Source organism: Acomys russatus, chromosome 1 (genome assembly GCF_903995435.1).
Source record: "Acomys russatus chromosome 1, mAcoRus1.1, whole genome shotgun sequence".
NCBI classification, from domain to species: Eukaryota; Metazoa; Chordata; class Mammalia; order Rodentia; family Muridae; genus Acomys; species Acomys russatus.
Window position 1 is genome coordinate 82,088,992 of NC_067137.1, and position 22,332 is coordinate 82,111,323.

General features: G+C 43.3%; 1 protein-coding gene across 1 annotated transcript in view; it reads right to left on the reverse strand.

Annotated features, from left to right (window-relative positions):
• Positions 1-373: 373 nt before the first annotated feature.
• Ccdc175 (coiled-coil domain containing 175) overlaps positions 374-22,332 on the reverse strand; it is a 57,330-nt gene continuing 35,371 nt past the window's right edge. The window contains exons 13-20 of the mRNA XM_051146607.1: positions 22,065-22,196; positions 17,603-17,741; positions 14,597-14,676; positions 12,538-12,690; positions 9,296-9,398; positions 6,954-6,997; positions 6,277-6,460; positions 374-567 (exon numbers count right to left, since the gene is read on the reverse strand). Coding sequence (XP_051002564.1) covers positions 374-567; positions 6,277-6,460; positions 6,954-6,997; positions 9,296-9,398; positions 12,538-12,690; positions 14,597-14,676; positions 17,603-17,741; positions 22,065-22,196 — 1,029 coding nt within the window. The remainder of the gene's footprint in view (positions 568-6,276; positions 6,461-6,953; positions 6,998-9,295; positions 9,399-12,537; positions 12,691-14,596; positions 14,677-17,602; positions 17,742-22,064; positions 22,197-22,332) is intronic.

Below are 22,332 nucleotides of genomic sequence, written 5' to 3' on the forward strand. Positions count from 1 at the left end.
TTATTGTTCCTGTAAAGAAGAAAACAACAAAGAGTTTAACTGTAAAATAACTTGCTGTTCTGACAGCTCATATTGCCATGGTGATGATAGAAGTAATTAAAAATGTTAAGTATTGAGATTCGTATTTCTTTTGTCCATCGAATAAACAAATACACCATCTCCTGTCTCATATTTCACTGCTTAAAACAAGATATGTAGGCCACATCTTATTGATCCTGAGACTTTTTTCCAGGTCATGACATTTGAGTTAGGATCTTGTAACCACAAGGTAAGCTGTCATGTCAATACTCTGCAGGCTTTGAGACTCGTGCCTCAGCCATGGAAGTGACATCATGTGGCTGCATGTGGCCGTTTGTAGTGTTTGCAAGGTTATCTACCCCCTCTCCTCCATGGCAGCTCTGGAGACTTCCATTAGTGCTGCAAGGAGATGAGCTTGGGTGCACTCACATCGCCTGCGCAGCTGTGGTAGTTTCTGGGCTGTTTCCTTAAGCTTTTTGCAGGTTAATGTTATCCCATCGTGAGTAGTTAGGGCGAAATGGACCGTTTTGCCATTCCTTCGCTTCTTTCCTGTAAGAAAAAATTTTTTAACTCTATTTGTATCTTACACAGGCTTTGTGGTTATTAATATTCATTAAAAGGCTGAGTTCCTCCAAGTATCTTCAAGTGGCTAACAGTGCACACATGAGAGGTTACTTGTCTGATGGACCACCTCTGAACCCACTGCATTTGAAGCTGTTTGACAGTTACCTTCCTGTGTCCTGTTCTAGAAAAAAAAAAAAAAAATTGCAGTTCTCCAAAGGCAGAGATTGCCAGGGATACATAATATGTACATTTTACAGTCTGCTTTCATAGAAATGAAGTTATCAATATCATAGCCATGCTGCTTGCTCATGTTAGTAAATAGTTTGATAAAATGTGTTTATTAAAAATATGGAAAATAAATCCCAGTACTCAGGAGGCAAAGGCAGGGGGAATCACTGTGAGTTCAAGGCCAGCCTGGTATACAGAGAAAAGTTTTAGGACAGCCAGGGCTACAGGACAGCCAGGGCTACACAGAGAAGCCCTGCCTCAAAAAACCAAAATAATACATAAATAAATTTAGAAAACAATGTAAGTTAGCTCTCATCCTAGCTCATCTTTTGCCTTGTCCGAGGGACTCAAGGCACAGTGCAGTTTTTACTGCTGTGGGCTTTAGAAATAACTTTGCTATTCAGCCCTGAGTACTTTGAAAGGCAAAATGTTTTCTTAGTTTGGATTTTATTGCTGAGTTTAACATGTTTATCCAAAACTATCAGTTTATAAGACGTGGCTGCTCACTGGAGCCACGTAGAGATTTAAACAAGACATGCCTGACCTCACCCCTGGGCACCCAGCAGCCTCAGGGTGCACCCTTTTCTTTGAACCTCAAGGTGGAGTGTCTGAGAAGCACTGTCCTAAGGGTCTTCCTTATCTGGAGCTTAGTTTTTCCCTGGGACCCATTTGGTTTGGTTTGAGGTGCACAGATTGGTGAGCAGAGAAGGACACAAGTTGGGGCAGGTCTTGGAGACAGGAGGGAGGAGCACACCGATGGATAAGGAGGTTTAGCCCAAACTCATTATGTATGCAAACGGCATGCTGATTTAAAAATAAAAATAAATACAAGGAAAGGGATAGTGAGTATATTTAAATTTGATTTGTTTTCATTCTGATTAGAAATTAAGGAAAAATAGTGAAAAAGTTCTTTAAAAAGTTGTACCTCTCTCTTCTCTCTCTCTCTCTCTGTCTCTCTCGTGTGTGTGTGTGTGTGTGTGTGTGTGTGTGTGTGTGTGTGTGTGTAGTGTGATGTGACCCTGCACATGCATGTTGTGGGGGGGGCAGTGGGTATAGCACACGTGTCACAACACATATGTAGCTCAGTGGACACCTGGTAGGGTATATATAGGTCCTAAGAATTGGACTGAGGTGTCAAGCTCAGACCTTTATCCACTGAGCCATCTCCTTGGCCCAAAAATATTGTTAATAACTTAAAAGTAGCCTGTACTGCTACTGTTTGGTTTAGGTCTATGTCCTTACACTTTTGCTTATAAAACAGGAAAGGTAAAAAGATAATTGGGTTTTCAGGTGAATTCTGGCATTTAGCATATTCTGGCCCACTACTCATTCTTCCTTCCAATTGTACTTGGCGCTCTCTGCCAGCTCATCACATCTGCACCTGCCTCTGGCATTCCTGTGTGCTTTCAGCATCCAGCGAAAGGGCCCTATCCCCGGGGCTCCACTCTCTTAATTCTAACCATCTCTTCTCTTGCCCAGGGGCACTCAGTACAAAGAAAAACAAAAACCTAAGGTAGTGGGTGTGAGGGGGGCAAGACCTGAAGGACTGTATTGATATACTGTGTCCAAGAGTAGGCAGCGGAGAGCTGCTGGGCTTCAGCAGTTCAGAAGAGACTACCTGGCTGTGAGCCGGGGATGGTACTCATTTCCCCCGCACGGTGCGAGATTCCAGAGACCCGAGGAACACTCAATACGGGCTTGCTGTTTTGGAGCTCCTGTTTGTTGCCTTTCTTACTTTACAACTGGGGAAAGTGAGGAAGGGGTAAAGCAGCAGGAGTCCAAGCCCACCTGGCTTTAAAGCCCACATTCTGCCCGTGCCCCGGGAGCTGAGATGCCCCGGGAGTTGAGATGGGCGGAGGTACGGAAAGCCAGCGATCTGCCTCTAGAACTCGCTCAGCTTCCATCATCTCAGAGCCCTTAGCTCCTGACTCTTTAACCCGGCTGCCGCTTACATTCACCCTCACTTTCTAAGCTCCACTTTCGGCATACGCAGGAATCAATATGCATTTCAACGATTCCCGATTCTTCTCCTCCTGTGTCTGCAGTGGGCAAGTTACAGCCTAGCGGGCAATTCTGTCATGCCAGACAGAACTACGTGACTGCTACAGAGACATTGGGGCTGGCAGTGCCAAAAGTACTATCTGGCCCTTGTCAGAGGCCCAGCTCTCTACTGGACCCTGAGTCCCATTTGGACAGACGGTTTCTCATTCCCCGTCGTAACCCAGGTATCTTAGAGCTTGACACAGAATACGCGGTTAGTAAATGCTTGTTGACTGTAACATTTCTTAGGCTCTAATTAGTATAGCTCACTTTTGCTTTAGGGGTTCCTTTGCTTTTATTTTATACGAATGAGTGTTTGCCTGCATGTATGTATAGGCACCACATGCAGGCCTGGAGCCAAAGGGAGGTGTCAGATTCCCCCGGAACTGGAGTTATAGATGGATGGGAGCTGCCATGTGGGTACTGGGAACCAAAATACGGGTCAGCTGCAAAAGCAGCAAGTGCCTTTAACCACAGAGACATTTCTCCAGCCCCAAGTACTGTGCTTTAGATTGAAGGTTTGTTATTCACTTTGTTGTTTTGTTACCGACTTTTGAAAACTCTCTGTAATAAGCATATTCTTCCATAATATTCCTCTCAGTCTCAATGAAAATACAATTTTCATTTTATTTTATTGGATATTCACCACTGTGTGTTCTAGAAAAATATCAGGCTTGATATTCCCTGTCTGAACCTGTGTGACCTTAGGCTTTGTCCAAAGAGCCTTTCTCCTGTGTCTGGACAAAAGCACACCAATGCAAACATGCCAATTCTCAGTGGTTTCTGCATAGAGTCGGGTGGTGAATGTTCAAGACTTGGGGTGGGGTGGGTCACACGGCCTGTGTCACAGTTACTCAGTCATTTATACTGTAAAAACACAGGCATGTGTAATAGACGACTGAACATGCTTATGTTTCTGTGGAATCACAGGCGTGGAAATGGAATCATAGGACGCAATAATATCATGAAATGCTATTATTCTTTGGAGTTTTTTCAACTATCCAGAAGTATAGAACTCAGTGTTTTCCTGGGTCCCTGATGGTTGGCTGCTGACCTCTGCTGTAGGAAATAGATTTTCCAGATAACAACATATTATTATTAATTAATAATAATAATAATAATTATTTTTATTATTAGTTTTTTCAAGACAGGGTTTCTCTGTGTAGCCTTAGCTGTCCTGGAACTCACTATGTAGTCCAGATTAGCCTTGAACTCACGGAGAGAGATCTGCCTGCCTCTTCCTCCTGAGTGCTGGGATTAAAGGTGTGCGCCATTATGGCCTGCTTAGAAAAACATTTAACCACAGAATATGGAGGCTGATGATCGCCAGTTTATTTTACCCCCGACCTTGAGTTATAAGCCTCAGTTTACATATTAGCAATTTATATTTATCTACTTATTGACAGATAAATGTAAACAAAATCTTTAATATTTGCTTCCTAAGTGGGAGTTGATTTTTGGAGCCCATTCGTTGCTTTACAATCTATGATCTAAGGCTAGAAACCAGTCTCCAACCCATGTTGTTGTAGCCAGTGTTCAGTACTTTTTGGGTTCCTTTTTCTCTCTTTCCCTCTCCCCCCCCCATTAACTTCTTAAAGCTAGATAGGAGAGAAAAAGGGGGGGACTATTTCCTGTTGATTAGGGCCTTTGGGGCAAGTATGATCTTTGCCATCAGAATATCTAATTTCTTTTTTTCATTTCTTTGTGCAGGACTACTTGACAAACAGCAACCAAAAGCATCCAACCATCAACCAGCCAGCAACAGCAGCCCTGCCCTAGCATTTGTATACCCTCTGAAACCATCCCAGAATTCCAAACATCACACACTCACAGAAACTATCTGCAGCTGGCAAAACTGCGCCCCTGCCAGAGCACGAGGCAAATCAGTCACCTGCTGTGAAGCAGCCTCTTATGCCCACACATTATAGCCAAATTTTAGCACACAAGCCTTTGGCTACAGATGAGTAAGTGCCCTGATGTAGCCAGGAGACAAATGGGCCCTTGTTGTGAACCACGTGACACTTAGGAAGAAGTGACCTCTTGGTCACTTGCTTTATGTACAATAGTTGTTCCTAGCCAGGAAATGCAAAGAGTAGCCAAGCAAGCTAAGATGGCTTACGTGTGTGCAATGAGTTTTGGCAGGCTCCCCCAGGACAGTATAAACAGCTTTCAGCAGAGGAGAAGGCTGACACATGGCGTCCCTCACTAGCTGCCGAAACACCATTTCTTACCCAGTGAAGCCTTCAGTAAACAGGTTGTACCTGGTACTGACATGTTTTTTAGACCTAGTACTTTTCCTCACATTACTTTTATCACATTTGACTTTCTACAGCCCACCTTTACTCATAATCTAATGGTTCGCCCCATTACTATTCAACCCAAATAACCATATAGAAGGGAATGCTTGGTGGGTGGTGCGCCTTTCATTCCAGCACTCCAGCTGTCCCTGTCATCCTGGTCTTCCTCCTTCCATCTGGTTCCCTACCGTCCCATCTGCCCAAGCTACTCTTTCACTAGGAGTTCCAGGCTGTACCCAGCAAGAGTTCCCCCACCCCCATTTCTCACCGCATCTCTATTTTGAATAGAGTTTGGGGGACAGTCTAATGTGACACAATCACAGGTTTGAGGGTGAAGCACAGGTCATAGGGTATGCTAGACACCTACAGCTCAGAAAGGCCCAGAAGACATCATTAGATTATTTTTTTTTTCCAGAAAAGAGAATTGGTGTTTTTAATGCCAAATTGCAGCATATGAAGAAGAGATGAAATTATACTTGATTATTTTTCTGTTTAAGAATTTAGGGAGTTATCACTTTTAAATGTATTTAATTTTATTTGTATGCATGTTTTGTATGCATGTACTTAATGCCATGTAAGTGCCTGGTAGCCATGGAGGTCAGAAGAGGGCAAGAGATGCCTGGCATTGGAGTTAGGATGGTTGTGAGCCGTTATTTGGGTGCTGAGAATCAAACCCAGGTCCTCTGCAGGGCAACAAGTGTTTTAATCCACTGAGCCATCTCTGTTACTCCAGAATGTAGGAATTAAATGTCCCTTTAAACAAAGAACGTTTCTGAGTCAGGTGTGCTGGGTTGTGCCTATAATCCCAGCACTCAGGGAGTTCAGGCAGGAAGATCCCGAGTTCACCAGCACGCTAGACTCCACAGTAAGAGCCCGTCTCAAAAATAATCTTTTTTTTTTTTTTTTTTTAGTCACGAAGAAATTTTAGTTCTCTTGAAACTTACCTCAAGTGAAAGAAAGAACTGACCAAGTGTTCCAACAAACCCACCCCAAAGTGATTGCTGTGGTTGGTGGAGTGCCCAGTATCAGGGGGCACCGTCCTAGTCCTTTCTTTGATGGTCAGTTCCCCAAGGAGCCCCTTATTTTCATGCCACTAGCTGCTGTACGGCAGCAGGAAGCTCTACATTACCAGGCTTGTCAAGGTGCTGGTTATGAAGGTCGAGCGGTAACTCCTCTTCTATGAGCAGTTGCAGCCTTTCGATGCTCCCCAGTAACCAGCCGCCAATGAACTCGATTCTCTCGTCCCTGTGTATTAGCTTCTCTATCAGAGTCTTAATTTCTTGCAGAGTGTCTTGTCCAGTGCTCACCAGTTCCTTAAAGGGGTGGCATTTGGGATGTGTGAATGGAAATGACAATAAGACGAATAACATTCTCAGTACATTCCCGCCAAAATACTGTAATGGCTGAAAGACTGCAGGTCTATGCAGAGGCTGGGTTCGAACAGCAAGTGAGATCAGACAGCACAGGCCCAAAACCAGATGTGTTGTGTGTGGGCTTTCAGTAACAAAGAAGGAAAGAGAAGAAGAGAGGGAAAAGAAAGAAGGAAGGAAGGAAGTGGTAGCATAAGAAGGTAGTTTCCGAAGGATTAAGATTTCGTAGTGGCATTTGACACAATGGATGTGATGGTGACACCACACATTCTTGTCCAGTCTCACAATTCTGTCCCTATATGCTTAAGTACATACTAGTTACATGCACATGCAAACATACACACACACACACACACACACACACACACACACTCTTAATGGTAGGTAAACTCTTTTGGAAACACATATGCAACATAATGTAGGAAACAATCCTCACCTTAATTATGATCTGAAATAGTACCAGCAAATCTGAATACTGTCCTGAAATATTTAAAATACAATGGTTACAAAAACAATATTAGTATTTTAATAGTTAAAAGTTTAAAAAGTCTTTTATTTAGAAGTTTCTACTTCCAAAACTAAGAGAGTGAGAGAGTGAGAGTGAACGAGAGAGAGAGAGAGAGAGAGAGAGAGAGAGAGAGAGATACCATTTTATCTTGACCTCATGGCAAAAAGTTAATAGGAAACCCTGAGTCAAACCTCAGACTGAATCAAGAGAACTAAATAAATCCCAGACTGTATGAATACTTTAGCTCAATGATAAGAACACTAAAACACAAAGTGGTGGGTAAAAAACTTAAGTGGACATGTAGCAGCTGACAACTCCCAAAGGTGGCTCCACTCTGCACCTGCTCATGAAGGCCTCTTACATCTTGGTGCTGATGCCCACCCCTTGTTTTAGAACAGTTACTTTAACCCAAGAGTCATGCGGGAATAGAACCGTGACTTCCAAGGCTAGATCATGACAGTACCACCAGCTTCCACTGTGGTCCCATGATGCTTCCCTTAGAGCCCAGCAGTTATGTGCAGAGACCACCAGGCTGTGTTCTGACCAACAGTTTCCGCATGGCACATTTGAACACTACATCAATATTGGACATGGGAATGGGTGGGTCTTTGGAGGGTGGAGTTCTTGCCCCACAGAACAGCCAGTGTCTCCAAGCTCTGATCATGTTACCAGTTCATGAGCAAAGTAAATTCTTTGCCCTAAGCTGATAACTTTGTGGTATTTGTTGGGTCTTTATTTGTTTTTTAAGAGATTTATTTGTATGTATATATGTATGTATGTATGTATGAAAGTCACATATAGGTTCAGGAGCCCAAGGAGGCCAGGAGAGAGCATCAGCTGTGGTGAGGCTGGAGTTACAGGCAGCTGTGACCTGCGTGACACGGGTGGCTAGAAACTGACTCTGGTCCTCTGAAAGAACTGCAAGTGCTCTTAACTACTGAGCCATCTCTCCAGCCCTACTTTATGATATTGATTATGCCTGAATAGTTTGGTGGTTCAAGACAGTTCAACAAAGATGATTTTCAGATAGCTGGGAACCACACGAACTGATAGCCATCGCAGGGAAAGGCATATTGGAACCATGCTATCCCACCATTCTGTGCTGATGCAGATGGCTTTTCTTAAAATTACTCTAACAATAACCATGCAAGCCAGCCATCCCATTCCCAGGTATTACCTAAGGGGGAAAATCAGAAAAACACTTCTAAATGAATGTCCGTAGATGCTTCCCTTGTGACCAATGAAGAAGAGGCAAATATCCCTCCCCCGGGCAACAGATGAAGTACGGATAGCTGATACTGCTGCACTGCACCAAAGGGAGGCAGCTTATGGCTTGAGAAAGAACAGAGGTGGACTCTGGAGTTTTTGTTGTTGTTTTGAGGCAGATTAAAACTCTTGTCCAGGCTGACATGGAGCTTACTGTGTAGCCCAGGCTGGTCCTTCACTCACAGCAGGAACTTGCTATGTAGCCCAGGCTGGTCCTTTACTCACAGCAGGAACTTGTTATGTAGCCCAGGCTGGTCCTTCACTCACAGCAGTCTCTCTGTTTCAGCCATCTAAGTATTGGGATAACAGGCATGAGGCCTGACACGTGGCTTCATGAATGAATCTTCAAGATTCATTTTGTGGGGACAAAGAAGCCAGATACAGAAGTGTACACACAGTGCTATTTCTTTTTGTCTAATCATTAGTGTTAGAAGGCAGATGAATAGTTTCCAGAGACGGGAGGTGAGGTGATAGATCAGCTGGGATGGGACAGGTGGTAGTCACTTTTGTAGCCAAAATAAATACCTGATAGAAAGAACTTAAGGAAGGAAATGATTTAGGCCAATAGTTTTGAAGGGTCTTGGTTCACTGTGGCACAACGGGGCAGCTGTCTGTGGTGATGGGGCTGTGTGGTAGAGACCCCCATGTATCTTGGTAGCTTGGGAAGCAGAGAGTGCAGGCTGGAATCAGGGATGCTTATAACCCTTAAAGCCCTAAGGACCTACTTCATCAGTCGGGCTCCACCCCGCAAAGGTTCACAACCCTCCTATAGTACCACAAGCTCAAACCAGGAGACCATGAAGGGCATTCAGACTTAACCTGTGACAAGGTATACAATGGTGAACACGGTCTACACTTTGCTGTGGTGGTGGCAGTGACAGCCAGGGTACCCACATACCTCAAGATTCACTGACCTTAAAATAGATGCATTTTATTATATGCAAATGAGCCAGACTGATTTGAATGAGAACATGATAGTATGGAAAGGGCGAGGCATTACTTACTGTGCTGAGCTATCAGCTGCCAAGACAGGTCACTCGAGTCCTGCACATTCCTCTGTGCCATTTGTCTGTATGTTTGGATTTCCTTCTTCAGGTAGGCAATATACTGCGAATGAAAGGCACCACCTGCTCTCAGCACCTGCTCTCAGCACCTGCTCTCTGTGCATTGAGCTAGTGACATGTCTGTGCAGTCATTCACCAAATGTATAGCGGCGCTTTATGATGCCACCCACCGTTCTACTGTGTCTACCTCCACTCGAGTGAGAAGACAAAGGGTCCTGCTTTCTTACCATTTCCGCAGCCAAACAAATAAACATGGTGCTCTGAGTATGACTTGACCCAGGAAGAAGTTAAAAGACCTTCGGCCCGAATGCTTCATATCCACAAGAAAAATGGTCCTTGCACAAAATGTAGCACTAGAAATTCTCATGTTTTTAGTAAATGTTAGATATTGTCTCTCTAGGAAGAAAGGCTAGGGGCAGGACCCTTCAACAAGTGCATAAAATTTCTCCCAAGTTTGTGCCAAAGGCTGGCAGCACAATGCTGTGTTGTGTGTATGGAGGCTACTGAGGTGGGTAGGGAGCAAAGCTCTCCATAGTATGTGCATCCTTCTGAAAACCATTAGTCCTTACATTGCTTTAGTTCTTCCATACAAAGTATGTGAGATTGGTGACATTCATCAGACAGAAATAAATCACTCAGAGAGATGAAGGGGTTTCCTTTACGCCACTGCATCAGGCGGTGGCCAGGTTACTCCTCTTATCAGGCTTCTGCTGAAAAAAAAAATTTTTTTTTTTCTTCTCTAGCTATGAACGATTCTTGAAACAACAACCAAACCTAGAGTATTTTCTCATCTAAAAGGCACATAATATAGTACCTGACTTTTGAAGTTATTGTGAGCATCGAATGAAATCAAGTCCCACAGCTCTTGGAATATTGATGCAGACCCTAATGTCAAGGTTTTTATGATTTAGTGGAAAAAGTCATTAAAAATACACTTTCTTATAGCTCTCAGATTACAAGAAGCAGCATCCACCCAGTGAGACACCGAGGACAGTGTATACAATGCATGATAGATTCTAACTCACGTCTTTCAAACAAGGGAATATTGTATAAATTTCTGATATTACTGCCATGTCACAGATTATGAAATACAGAAATTATGCATTATGCCTGTGTTGTAAAAACTATTGGATCCAACAATTCTGAGCATTAAAATCAGTATAGATTTAATTGTTGGACATACAGTCTTAAATTTTTTAAATGGGTAAATTTGAAGTACAAGCAGGCAAAGCCTTACTCTTTTGAAATATAACTCCTAAAAGTTAATGTCCGTAAATGGAGATTTGAACTTATTTGCTGTAGAACTATCAGTTGATATGGTACAGACAGATTAATTTTTTAACTAGGCAAAGAAAACTTGAATGCAACTTTTACAGATGAGGCCATCTGAGTGCCCAACAACATATGAATAGGTATTTCTTTAGTTGTCAAGGGGACGCAGATGTATGGGACACCAGGCCACACACTCACCAGAACGGCTGAACTGAAAAGACACAGTTGGATGATAAAATTTTCTGAAAATATCTCTTGATGCAAAAAGACAAACCATTTGCCAGGCCTGTCCACCATGCTAATTAAATGCCTTGAGAGCATTTGGAACTACGTTCTCCACCTGCTGTCCCACTGTATAATCAGCCTGTTTAAGTTTAACCTGCTTTTAAAAGAACAATGAAACCAGCTTCACTGTGCCTTGGACTTCCTACACAACCTGCTTTTACACCCCAAAGTAAATGCATGGCTTTACTCTTAAGTTAGGTACACTTCCATGCCCTTGATCTAGAATAATCTGTGTGTATGTGTGTGTTGTAACAATTGTTTTCTGAAATCAGCCAGTAGGTTAAAAGCAGCCGTAAGCTAAGCAGATAGCCCACAAATGCAGGAAGAAACATGTGGATACGGGTTGATAACACCTGTTGAGGTTTAGGCTGCTATTCTGGGTCACTAAAACAACTTCTTCTCTTGAAAAAGTCTGTTAAAGATGTCCGTAAAGAAATCTTCATCTCTTTCCCACACTGTTTTCTGTGCTGTTCAATAAACACAGTTAAGTTCTTTGTTAGGGACATAAATATCCACAGACCAGAAAGAAACACAATGGACAGGCAATAGGGACTTCTCAGGCACACACAACAGACTGGCTAGAGACAGGCTACCGCCCATTGACAAAAGACACTAGGGAGAAAAGTACAGAACCCAAATTTGGGCTTGCTCTTGGTCAAACTAATCCAAGAGGAAGCCTGTACTTTCATCTCTTAAGGTGACATCAACACAGGTGAGGATGCGTGTGTCAGGGCTTTCACATATTGCTTGTGGGAGGGGCACTCAGTGAGATGCCTTTTGGGAGCCTGGCACTCTGCACTACTGCAGAAGATGCTCATCCAATGATGGGCCAGCCTGAATCCTTCTTAAAGATGGAAGCCATGTTTTTATAAAGTCAGGACAAGTTCATTTCTGCTTGCTGCAAAACCCAGGTTAACCATGCTTTGACCTTTTCCTGGAATTTGACATGGTCCCTACCCTGTGGAGTTTGACCCTGATAAGATGCTCTGCCAAATAATTTTGAAATGTTCGGCCAAGTTCCTATGTAACCAAAATTCCTCTGGAAATCTCCCAGTTCTTGAGAACACACATTTAAGCCCTACCTTCTCCCATGCTAGGTGCTACTTTCTCAAACCCTGCTTTAGGAAGAGATATCCCTGTCTTTTCTTACAGAAAATAAAACTTGCATAATTTGACCAGAGTTTGGGTCATGGTCTTTACCCTCCCTCAGTGAAAGTAACACCCAATGACTTTGCAGTTCCAGTTAGGATCTCTACCCAACAGAAGTATGTCTGTCTATTAAAACAATTATATTCGAATGGATTTAGGAGCAGGTTTGGTAATAGTCAAAAGAAATTCTCCAAAGCCCCACTAATAGCACTGTCTAGATAAACACCATGCTCATGGAGTGGAGTACCACACGGACCGAGGAATAGTGCTCTAAACTCAGTGAGAATGAACCTCGGGGCTGCATGATCAAGCATCCATGTGCATGGCATCATTCTTCACATGTAATGTTTGGATCTGGGCAAACCTGGTGTCTGGTGGAGAAGTTGGTGGGACTCTCTGGTGAGGAGAAGCGCGAGTCTTGCTGGTCCAAGCAGCCAACCAAAACCATTAGAAAAGTGAAGTGCTCTTCAACTTACTTCTTTGATTTTTTTATTTTCCAGGATGAGAAGGGTTGTCTTTTGGTCGTTTACATAGATTTTGTTCTCTAAGTTCTTTAGGATTTCAAAATTCTCTTGGGTTTTTTTACTTTCACATTCTCGTAGCTGTTTTAATTCTTGCTTTAAATTGTCCTGCCCAAACACAAAAGCCACAGTTAACTCCTCGGGTCCCAAGGGCAGGACACCAGCATTAGGCTGCCCAGGTCACAGCCAGAACCTCATCCATCCAGCTGACCGTGACAATGGTTCCGCAGAAGATCCCAAAAGCTGCTTACTGAAAACTTACTCGTGGACTCTGGGAGGGCTGTGTGTGGACCTTACGTAAAGTAGCCGAGACAAAGTAGACTATGCTTTGATCCATGAGCAATTGCCTCTCCAGGTGGGGGAGAAAGTGGAGGAATTCACTGAGATTTCAAAAAGAAGATTTAATGTTCCTAGAAGGAGGGAGTATTTGCTCTATGGATATTTATTCACTTGTTAACGTATCTGTTGTTTGCTTGTGTTTGTCACAGGGTGCGAAGTGTCTCAGGCTGGCTTCAGAAGTCACCACGGAGCTGAAGGTGACTCTGGACCTCTGCTATTCCTGTCTCCACCTCCCAAGTGCTAACACTGCAACTGTGAGTCGCCAAGATCAGACTGCTGTGTTAAGGACCGAACCTGGGACTCACACACTCAAGCACTCTTCCAACTGATCTATGTCACTAACCCTGATTCTTTTTTTAAAAAGTCACGTATTGAATATTTTTTTCTTCCTGAATTCTCTATTCAGTTCTTAGTTTTTATATCATTATAAACCCTGTGGTCTTTCTGTATCATACAATCCTCACCAGGAGCATCTTTTTTTTTCCCCAAAGCATCTTATTAAGAAAAAGGAATGTGTCTGTGCACACAAGCATGTGTATGTGTGTGCGCTTGTGTGTATATTATACTTCCTTGTAATGTACTTATTTATATTTCCCATATAGCATATTAAAAATCATGTTTGAAATCCAGATATATCAAAATATAATTCCATGTTCAATTAACCAACTCCATGTAAAAAGTTTATAATGAAACTATACATAACATATTTTCATATTTTGAAAGATAGTAAACCTTTCATTACGTGCTCCTGTTTTGTTCTGCCTCCCACAATCTCTGCTTACTTATCCTCAAAGAGTAGAGTCGATCCCGTCTTATGAATGAGAGCACTTAGGTCTCCTCATTGGTCAACAATTTTTTTTCTACCATTATACTTGAGTAGGTTCCAGAGGCCCCTGCCTTCTGAGTTTTGTTTGTTAATCTGATGGGACTGAGAGCTTCGGTACCTAGATGTGTAAAGCTCACTTCTGGCATGTCTCTGACGGCATCTCAGAGACAATTAGGCCACGAGGGTGCTCACCTAGCAAATCTAGTACATTGATGGGTACAAAGTATTTGGAGATGCTGGGACTGTGGAAGGCGAGGCCTGGCTGGAGGAAATGGGTTCCTGGGGGTGTGCTTTTGAATGGCATAGTGGTCCCAGTCCCTTTTTTGCCTCATGGTGGCCATGAGGGGAAAGGCTTTCTTCAGCCATGTGCTTCCTCCATATTGACAGCTCAGAAAAAAGAGGAGCCAGCCAATCAGGGACCTCTGAGAACAAATAGGCCTTTCTTCCATTAAGTTGTTTCTCTCAGGTATGTATCACAATAGTGGAGAACTGCCTCCCTCTTCTCTCCCTCCATGTTTACATTGACTGCAATTTTAAACATTGATGTTGATAGAATAACTTTCAGGAAAACCGAGTAAATAGTATTGTTTGCATTGCAGCAGTATTTCAATTTAAAGGAGGCAGGGGCCCTGGGTGGTAGCACCCTTTTTTCTCAGCACTCCAGAGGCTAAGGTGAGAGTTCATGAGTTTAGGCAGAGAATTGACTGCACAGGAAAACCCTGCCTAAGAAAGCCATGGCCTGTGGATATAGCTCCAGTGGCGCAACACTTGACTAGCATAGACAAGGTCTGGACTCCAGTCCCTGACCCTGCAAATAGCACGAGACAGAAAACCACAATGATGCTTTACCATGTTTCCCGTATATTTGGCGATGTCCCTTTTAAAGCGGAAAATGTAGCTGTTCAATAGCTTCTCCTCTTGCTTCTTTGCTATTTGAGAAGAGAGCAAGAGAGAGAAAAAAATAACTGTCCACAAAGTTTAGTTGAAAAAACATTAATCAATGCAAGGCACGCATAGTTTTAATAGTCACACTGTGATGAACTATTACCAAAATAAAAGGCAGCTAGTTGCTCCTCAGTGCATCTGTCCCTGTGTGTGGCTCCTCAGAATCAAACACTTCATCTGTTTGTTCCTTTTAGGTCTGTTTTATTTATGCATATGTGTGAGAGACAAAGGGAGTATGCACACATAGTGTACTCAAAGGTATGTGGCGGGTAGAGATGACATCAGAGCTGAGTTTCTGGTATTTGAAGGATGCCCAGCTTATCTCATAGGTACTGTTATCTGAACTCTGGTCCTCATGACTGTGTACCAAATGCTTTTGATCACTGGGCCATATCTCCAGGCCCCTCAACCATTTTCAAAGAAGTGTCCCTTTAGTTGTGTCTTCCACTTAGCTCGGTTTTCTTAAATGACATGCTAATAAAGTTGCGGTTATTTTCACAAATTTCTACTCATTTCTTAGCATAACATGGGAAGATTTCATGTATTTACTCCTGTCAACACATTCTCCATTCCTACCTATTGGTATAGGTCTCTTCCCTTTTATCTCGCCATGCAGTTGTGGCTTTTGCTTTAGCAAATTTTTACTATTTAGACCCTCACAACAATGTACAAATTACTCCCTACTTAGAGTGTTTCATGCCAGCATCATGAATTTACAACAAGCTCTACAAAACAATTGTAAAATGTATATCATTGCTCCCCGGCTACTTTAGAGGGAGGTATCCATCCATTGTCAGTACCTCTTAGGTTCCCTCAGGGCAAGAGTCATTTGGTCTCCCTCTGGGTGGAGCAATGCACTGTGGGGGAGTAAATCTTTTGAAAAATATTTTTAACATTTTTTTTTAAATTTTTAATTGGTTGTTTGTATGTCTGTGTATGGGTTTGCGCCCACTGAGGCCAGAAGAGGGCATTGGATCCCCTGGAGGTGATGGGCAGTTATGCATCACAGGGACTGAGTGCTGAGAGTTGAACCTGGGACCTTTTTGAGAGTAGTCTGTGCTCTTAACCACTGAGCCAGCTCTCCAGTCCCTGAGTAAATCTCTTAAAATGTCAACTTCAGGTGATGAATTTCAGTCACTGTCATGTGTTCTTTCTTGCCACACTTGATCAAGAGGAAAGTCCTTTGCTACAGCTTCCATTACCTAATGTCTTTCTGATGACTTTTTATGGAAATCAGCTTTTAATCATGACATTCTCAGCACTCCTCAGAGGGGGAAGGGGGGAAAGGGACCCTGCTGCAACACTGTCCCTTTTCTCTGGAGCACCCTGTCCCATTTCTTTGCCAGCATCAAGGCAAAGTACTCAGCTACAACTCAGAGGGAGGGCTTGCCTTGGAAGCCTAAATGCTGTTTGTGAACCTTCCTGTGGCTGGGGTTTCACAGCCCTGAGCTACAACACTGCTTATGGGCACACTTTCTACAGAGAGAGCTGTCGGCCTCTCTAATGTACTTTTCCACCGCCTCTCCTGCGTGTATTCCCTTTCTTCTATCTCCTCTACCCTCTCCTCATCCTTTCCCCAAACCTATTAGTGTCAAGTTTCAGGATGCAGCTAAGATGTACGCAGGTGGCTTGCCCACTCTATCTTACTAAGCCCCCTCCCCCCCTGCACTGTGTGAGAACTGTGCCTATGGGCTGTCTTGGAAAGGCATTGAGCACTTCCTCCTTCCTGGCTGCTGTTGTCCCCCTCCCCTCCCCTCCCTCATCCCTCAACCCCCTTTGTCCTTTGAAAAAGATTCAGAACTTGGGAGGTGTTGCTTATTTTAATTCTGACAGTGTTTCCTTCCCTTTCTTCTTTGTACTGAGAGGAGAGGTGGGTAGATGGGGGAGATTGAAGTCCCTAAGAAACAGTCGCTAAGGACAAGAATCAAGTGAAATCCTACCTGAGTTGATCAGATGAAAATCAGACAAGAAATAGAAACTCAACTCAGAAATGGCAGACAAACTGTCCAGGCTCTTACTATTATATTTATACATTCTTGAAAATTTACCTTCTTATAAATAGTCACTATTCATTTTTAATGACTTCTTTGCTTTACTGTTGATCTTATGGACACAGGATGTATTAATCTGTATCTTTATGGTTATTGCTACCTGCTTCACTCCTACCCCAGAAGAGTGTTCTTTCATTGATCCCATTCTGGTCCTTTCTTTTACCCTGGATCCTTCTGATTCCCACAGTCCTTTCATCATCTAGAAGACATGGTGTCTGGAAGTGGTAGCTGCTCAAAGGCCTGCACAGAGCACCTGGATAGTGGCCTTCTACTTCCTGAGTGACTGCAAGAGTCAAGAAGTCTGGACCTTAGGTGCAGGTTAGGTGGCCACATCTTATTTTGTGGAGGAAATGATTATTTTTTATTTGAACATACATGGTTGTCTGCACACATGTTGTGCTGTGTAATGGAGTACGGAAGATACACACTTACAGACATAATTCACATCTTCTGAAAGCTCCTATCTATGGTAAGTCTTATTTGTCTCTGCCTTAGGGATAGGTTAAGTGGTGGGTGGGGTGGCTATCTACTTGCAGGAAGGAGAGAGAAGGAGGAGGGAAGGGAGGAGGAGGACAGGGGAGGGGGGAGACAGGAGGGAAGGGAGGACATAAGGGGAGGAGGGCAGGGGAGGAGGGAAGGGAGGAAGGAAGGGGAGGAGGAAGGCAGCACTGAGTGGGGGAGAAAGCACTTAGTGTGGAAAAGAGGAATATATACAGTAGATGAAATGAACTAGAAAGTAGAGTTAATGGCTACAAGCAAGTTAGATTCACTTCTCTTTGGGTGTATGACAGATTGTCGCCTGCTTTGTGCAGGCAGAGCAGAGGGCATGGGAGTCAGTCGACAAAAGCCTCATACCCACCTGAAACATCGTTGTGGAGGGACTTGAGGTTCCTGTTCTTTTCTATGAAGTCATCTTCTGCTACCTGAAGGTGTGGAAGACTGCCAACCAGCTCCTCCTCCTTCTCCTTGTAAATCTGCTCTTCCTTCATGAGTAGGTCCTTTGAAGAAAGCAAAGCTGACTGAGGAGCGTGATGTGGATGTGTTAACAGCTTAGAGGAAAAGGGATGTTCTCCAAAGGGGAGAGGTCTTGTCTTCCACACGGGCTGCTGAGAGGGGTATCTGACACACTCTCTGTGTTTTTAATAAATATGTGCTGCCGTGTTTACTCACCCTGGGAACCTGCCATTCGAGCTACCAAGATGCTGACGGTTCTGAACCTCTGCTGCCGTGTTTCCATTCCTACTACCTACACAACTGAAACGTGCTTGAGAAAACTTGCCTTTGGCTCATTCATGTTCTATGAAGAAGGGCAGTGAGATAGAACATGCATCCTCCAAGAAATGTGGACAACGCAGAGACAACTGAATGTAGAATACAACAAATGGGGAATGCTACACCGAGGAAAGCATGAATATATGCTTACTTAATTGTACTGGTTGGGTTTTTTATCACCTTGACACAGGCTGCGATCACTTGGGAAGAGAGAATCTCAACTGAAAACCTGCCCCCACACAATTAGCCTGTGGGCAAACCTAGAGAGACCTTTCTTGGTTAATGATTGACGTAGGAGGGGGTTTAGCCTATTGTGGGTGGGAGGTGTCAGCCCTGGACAAATGGTATTGGCTTTTATAAAAAAGTGGGATGAGCAAGGCATGGAGAGCGAGCTAGTAAGCAGTGCTTTCTGTAGCCACTGCTTCAGTTCCCGCATCCAGGTTCCTGCTCTGAGTTCCTGCCTTGCCTTCCCTCAGGGGACCTGGGACATGGAAGCCAAACAAACCCTTTTCCTGGCCAGGTTGTTTCTGGTCAGTGTTTTATTAAAGTAATAGAAACCTATCTGAAACATTCATCCAACTCAGGTTTTATTTAGTTCCAGATGGGATAATCGTTTTTGTTGGAAAACTATAGTAGATTTACAAATTAGAGTGGATTAAAGCAGGAATGGTCAGCTGGTATTTAATAGCCATTCTTTCCTCCTTTAATGACAGGAATTCTGGGATGGAGCCGGCCCTTGGCGCCCATCTAGAGGCAAGAAACCCAGAAGCTTACCTAAGTCAGTTTTCAATACAGAGAAAGGATGATTAACTCTTTAGCATACATCTTGGTAGAGCGTCTTGCTCACAGCTTATGTGTTAACACCCAAATTACCATTAGAATATTTTTTTGGGGGGGAAAAAGACAGAAAAATAAGTATGTGCATGTTTTAACTACAATTGAAAGGTATAATGAGGAAGCCGAAACTAATATCTCCAGGCCTTACCATTGAACAGATTAAGAAACTCAAATTTTTCTTATCTGTATTGCCTTTTCTGAAAAAGGGTACTGGTACACACATGACTACATCCATTCTTCTCTGTTGTCTGCATGGGGCCTGGGATGTCAGTGCCATGTTGACAAGATATCATGTGTTTGCAATGGCTGTCGGTCCCAGGTACAGCACAGATCAGGGAAGTTGTTACTTGTCTGTGGGAGCAGGGTGTCGGCATTCGACGGGATTGAATCATCATCAGCTCCTTCTAGCTTTTTCTTCAGCACCTCCGGTTCCTGAACCACATGTTTACTCAACATAGTAACGGTGAGCCCTAACTTCTGAAATCTGAGTCTTGGAAGGCAGAAGTCCATGTTTGTGGGTTGCAGCTTATTCGGCACCTTCTGATTGGTCCTGCTGTCAGCTGCTCACTTCCCATGTGTGTTACTCAAGTGTTCCTTCTACTAACTTCAGAGTCCAGCAGGGGCTGTACAGTTGAGAGCTTCAGCAGACTGAGCGGTTCAGAGAAGATCAACTTTTATACCCAACTGTTCAACAGAGGCTCTGTGTCTCTCATAAGATCCTACTGAGTTTGGAGGACCCAAAAATCACAGTGATGTACAAGGCTTATGGGGTACTCTGATAGGTGAATTATAGCAGAGCTCCAGACACCAAGGAAAAGCCGGGCACAGTATTGCCCAGGAGACAGCACTTAACAGTTTTTGACACTGTGTTTTATGAACCAGACTAATATTTAAGGCTGTTCGCCTTAGGACATAAGCATCAGAGATCTAAGTGACAACAGAGCTTGTTACTATTGAGCCTAAGGGTTTTGCCTTTGAGTCTTGTGAGTTTGGAGATTTCACTGCTGGAGAGGGCAATGGTCCCCCCGAGGGTACTTTATGGTTCAGAACCTGAGGTTGTTTCATTTCTACTTGGGGGATCTTTGTGGTATAAACCAAAGGCAGAAACAGATTTGAAATGTGTCTGGGGTTACGAATGGTGGTTATCAAGGGGGGAAGTGGCATTATTTTTCATATCTCACTGCAACCTGCTTTGTGGCCATCAGTTGCTGACATCTCTTCTCAAAGCTCTTGAATTTCCATATTGATGATCTGTCTTTGTGTCTGTGTTGAATTACTTTTTAAATTCACAAAGAAAGGTTTGATCACATTTTTTAAAAATTCCATTTGTCTCCCCTTTTACTTGTTTTTCTCATGACATTTTTGTTTGGAAAATATATCTCCTTTAGTTTTAGTATTCATATTAGAAAGAATTAGCTATTTTTGAATGGGCAATATACAAAGATTTCCACATGGTAGGGTGAGATTGAGGGGAAAGTGGGTTCAGATCACAATACATTTTATACTGAAACTTGAGGGCTCTCTATTTCCTTGATACAGTAAGAGACTTGTTTCCTTCAAAGAAAGCTCTCTTTGGCACAGCTGAGACTCCTCTTTGAAGTTCATTAGTGTCAGGAAAGCTTCAGCCTAATAGGGCTGTGGTCGCTTTGTAATCATGTAATCACCCCTGAGTAACACTAGTCATCTTTCCACGAGGTTTACCAAGTGTTTGATTTCATAGGAATTGCCACTCACGGCTTTAGTATTGAAGGCTTAGTTCCTCCGTGGGCAGTGCTATTTGGTGAGGAATTGGGGAGTGTAAAAGAAAGTAGGTAGGGTCTATTTGGAGAAAGCAGGTAATGATTGAATGTGCCTTTCATCGGTGTCTTGCCCCTGGCCCCTTCCTCTCTCTCTCTCTCTCTCTCTCTCTCTCTCTCTCTCTCTCTCTCTGTCTCTGTCTGTCTGTCTCTCTCTGTGTCTCTGTCTCTGTCTCTCTGTCTGTCTGTCTGTCTGTCTCTCTCTCTCTCCCTCCCTCTTCTGGCCATGAGGAAGTGTGCTTTGTCCTATACAGGTTCTTGCTGCCTTCATGTTTTGTCTCATCACAAGGCTGTAGCAGTGGAGCAAGCCATAGACTTGAGCGTCTGAAACGATGAGGGCTTAAAAAGAGTCTTTCCTTCTTGTAAGTCCTTCTCCTACGTATTCATCACAGCCAATTATCATACCCATGGTGGCTTGTATGAGACCCATCCCCTGTAGTTTTGGGTATTTGAATTCTTGATTCCCAATGTCCAGTGTGATTTGAGAGCTGGGGCAGCCAAAGCTCTTACCACCTTGTTCTGCTTTCAACTTGTTCTCTCTGCTTCCTGCTTGTGGTCCCGATGTGGGCCTTCGCTTGGAGCCAGGCTTTCCATCAGAACAGGCTCTCATCCCTTTAGAGCTGTAAGCTAAATAAACCTTTCCTTCTATAAGTTGCCATGGTCATGGTATTTTACCACAGCAATAGAAAAATAAATAAATAATACCACATCCAACACACTAGACATTAAAAGCAAAGCAAGTACCAGCATTTAACATTCAACAATTAAAAAACAGTACATTACATATAGCGTGGATGAAAGCTACATCTGTCTTGACAATCATCTACGACTGATTATGCTTCTACGCAGGACCTCAGTCCCTTTAGCTGTTTTTCCAGCAGCTGCCTCCAAGACAACAGCCCTTGCTTAATGTTACCACCTTGGAAAGGTGCATGGCAGCAGGGGTGGGGTGGGCTAGGAGGGGCTACATGCCTGCTGTCCACAGCACCTGGAAGCCTGGACATGTTGTTTCTCCTTTCTCTAGTGCCCCTTGATTTGCTCCTGCTTGGCTTCCAGACATTATCAAGGAGTTCCGAGAGCTACTCCTCAGTGTTCTCCCACTTTATTGTGACAGCTCCCACTGGGTACAAAACAACTTCACCTCTCCAAGCAATGTGTCTTGCTTGTTGCTTGACAAAATTTGAAGTATGTGGGTGGTTTTTGCTTTGTTTTGTTTTAATTGGAAAAAAAAAAGCCTGCTAATTCTTTTCCTTTTTCAGAAGAGGAAGCATGCAGAATGAACTTGTGACCTTCCTTGTCTTTGTTCATGCTGGAAGGTTTATTTTATACTTACATGGTCATGATCACATGCAGTATCATTCCCCCTTCCCTCACAGAATCCTCCAAAATTATTCTTAGAAGCAAAATAAAATTTACCTCATACTTGTATACTTCTTCGATTAACTTTTTTTCTTTTTTGACAAATGACTTCTCTTCTTCTCTTAATTCCATCTTAAATTTCTCAATTTGTTTCACAAAGGCATTGATCTCCTTCTCTCTCTGCTTTGTCTAGTTAGAGGAAAACAAGATTTGTCATTTCTCTTGTCCTGGCTCATTTTACTTTTCTAAACTGCCTGAGAAGCTGCGGGATTTCTTAGCAAGCATTGAAGAGGAAGTACCCTTTTCCTTTAGAGGTTTAGTATTC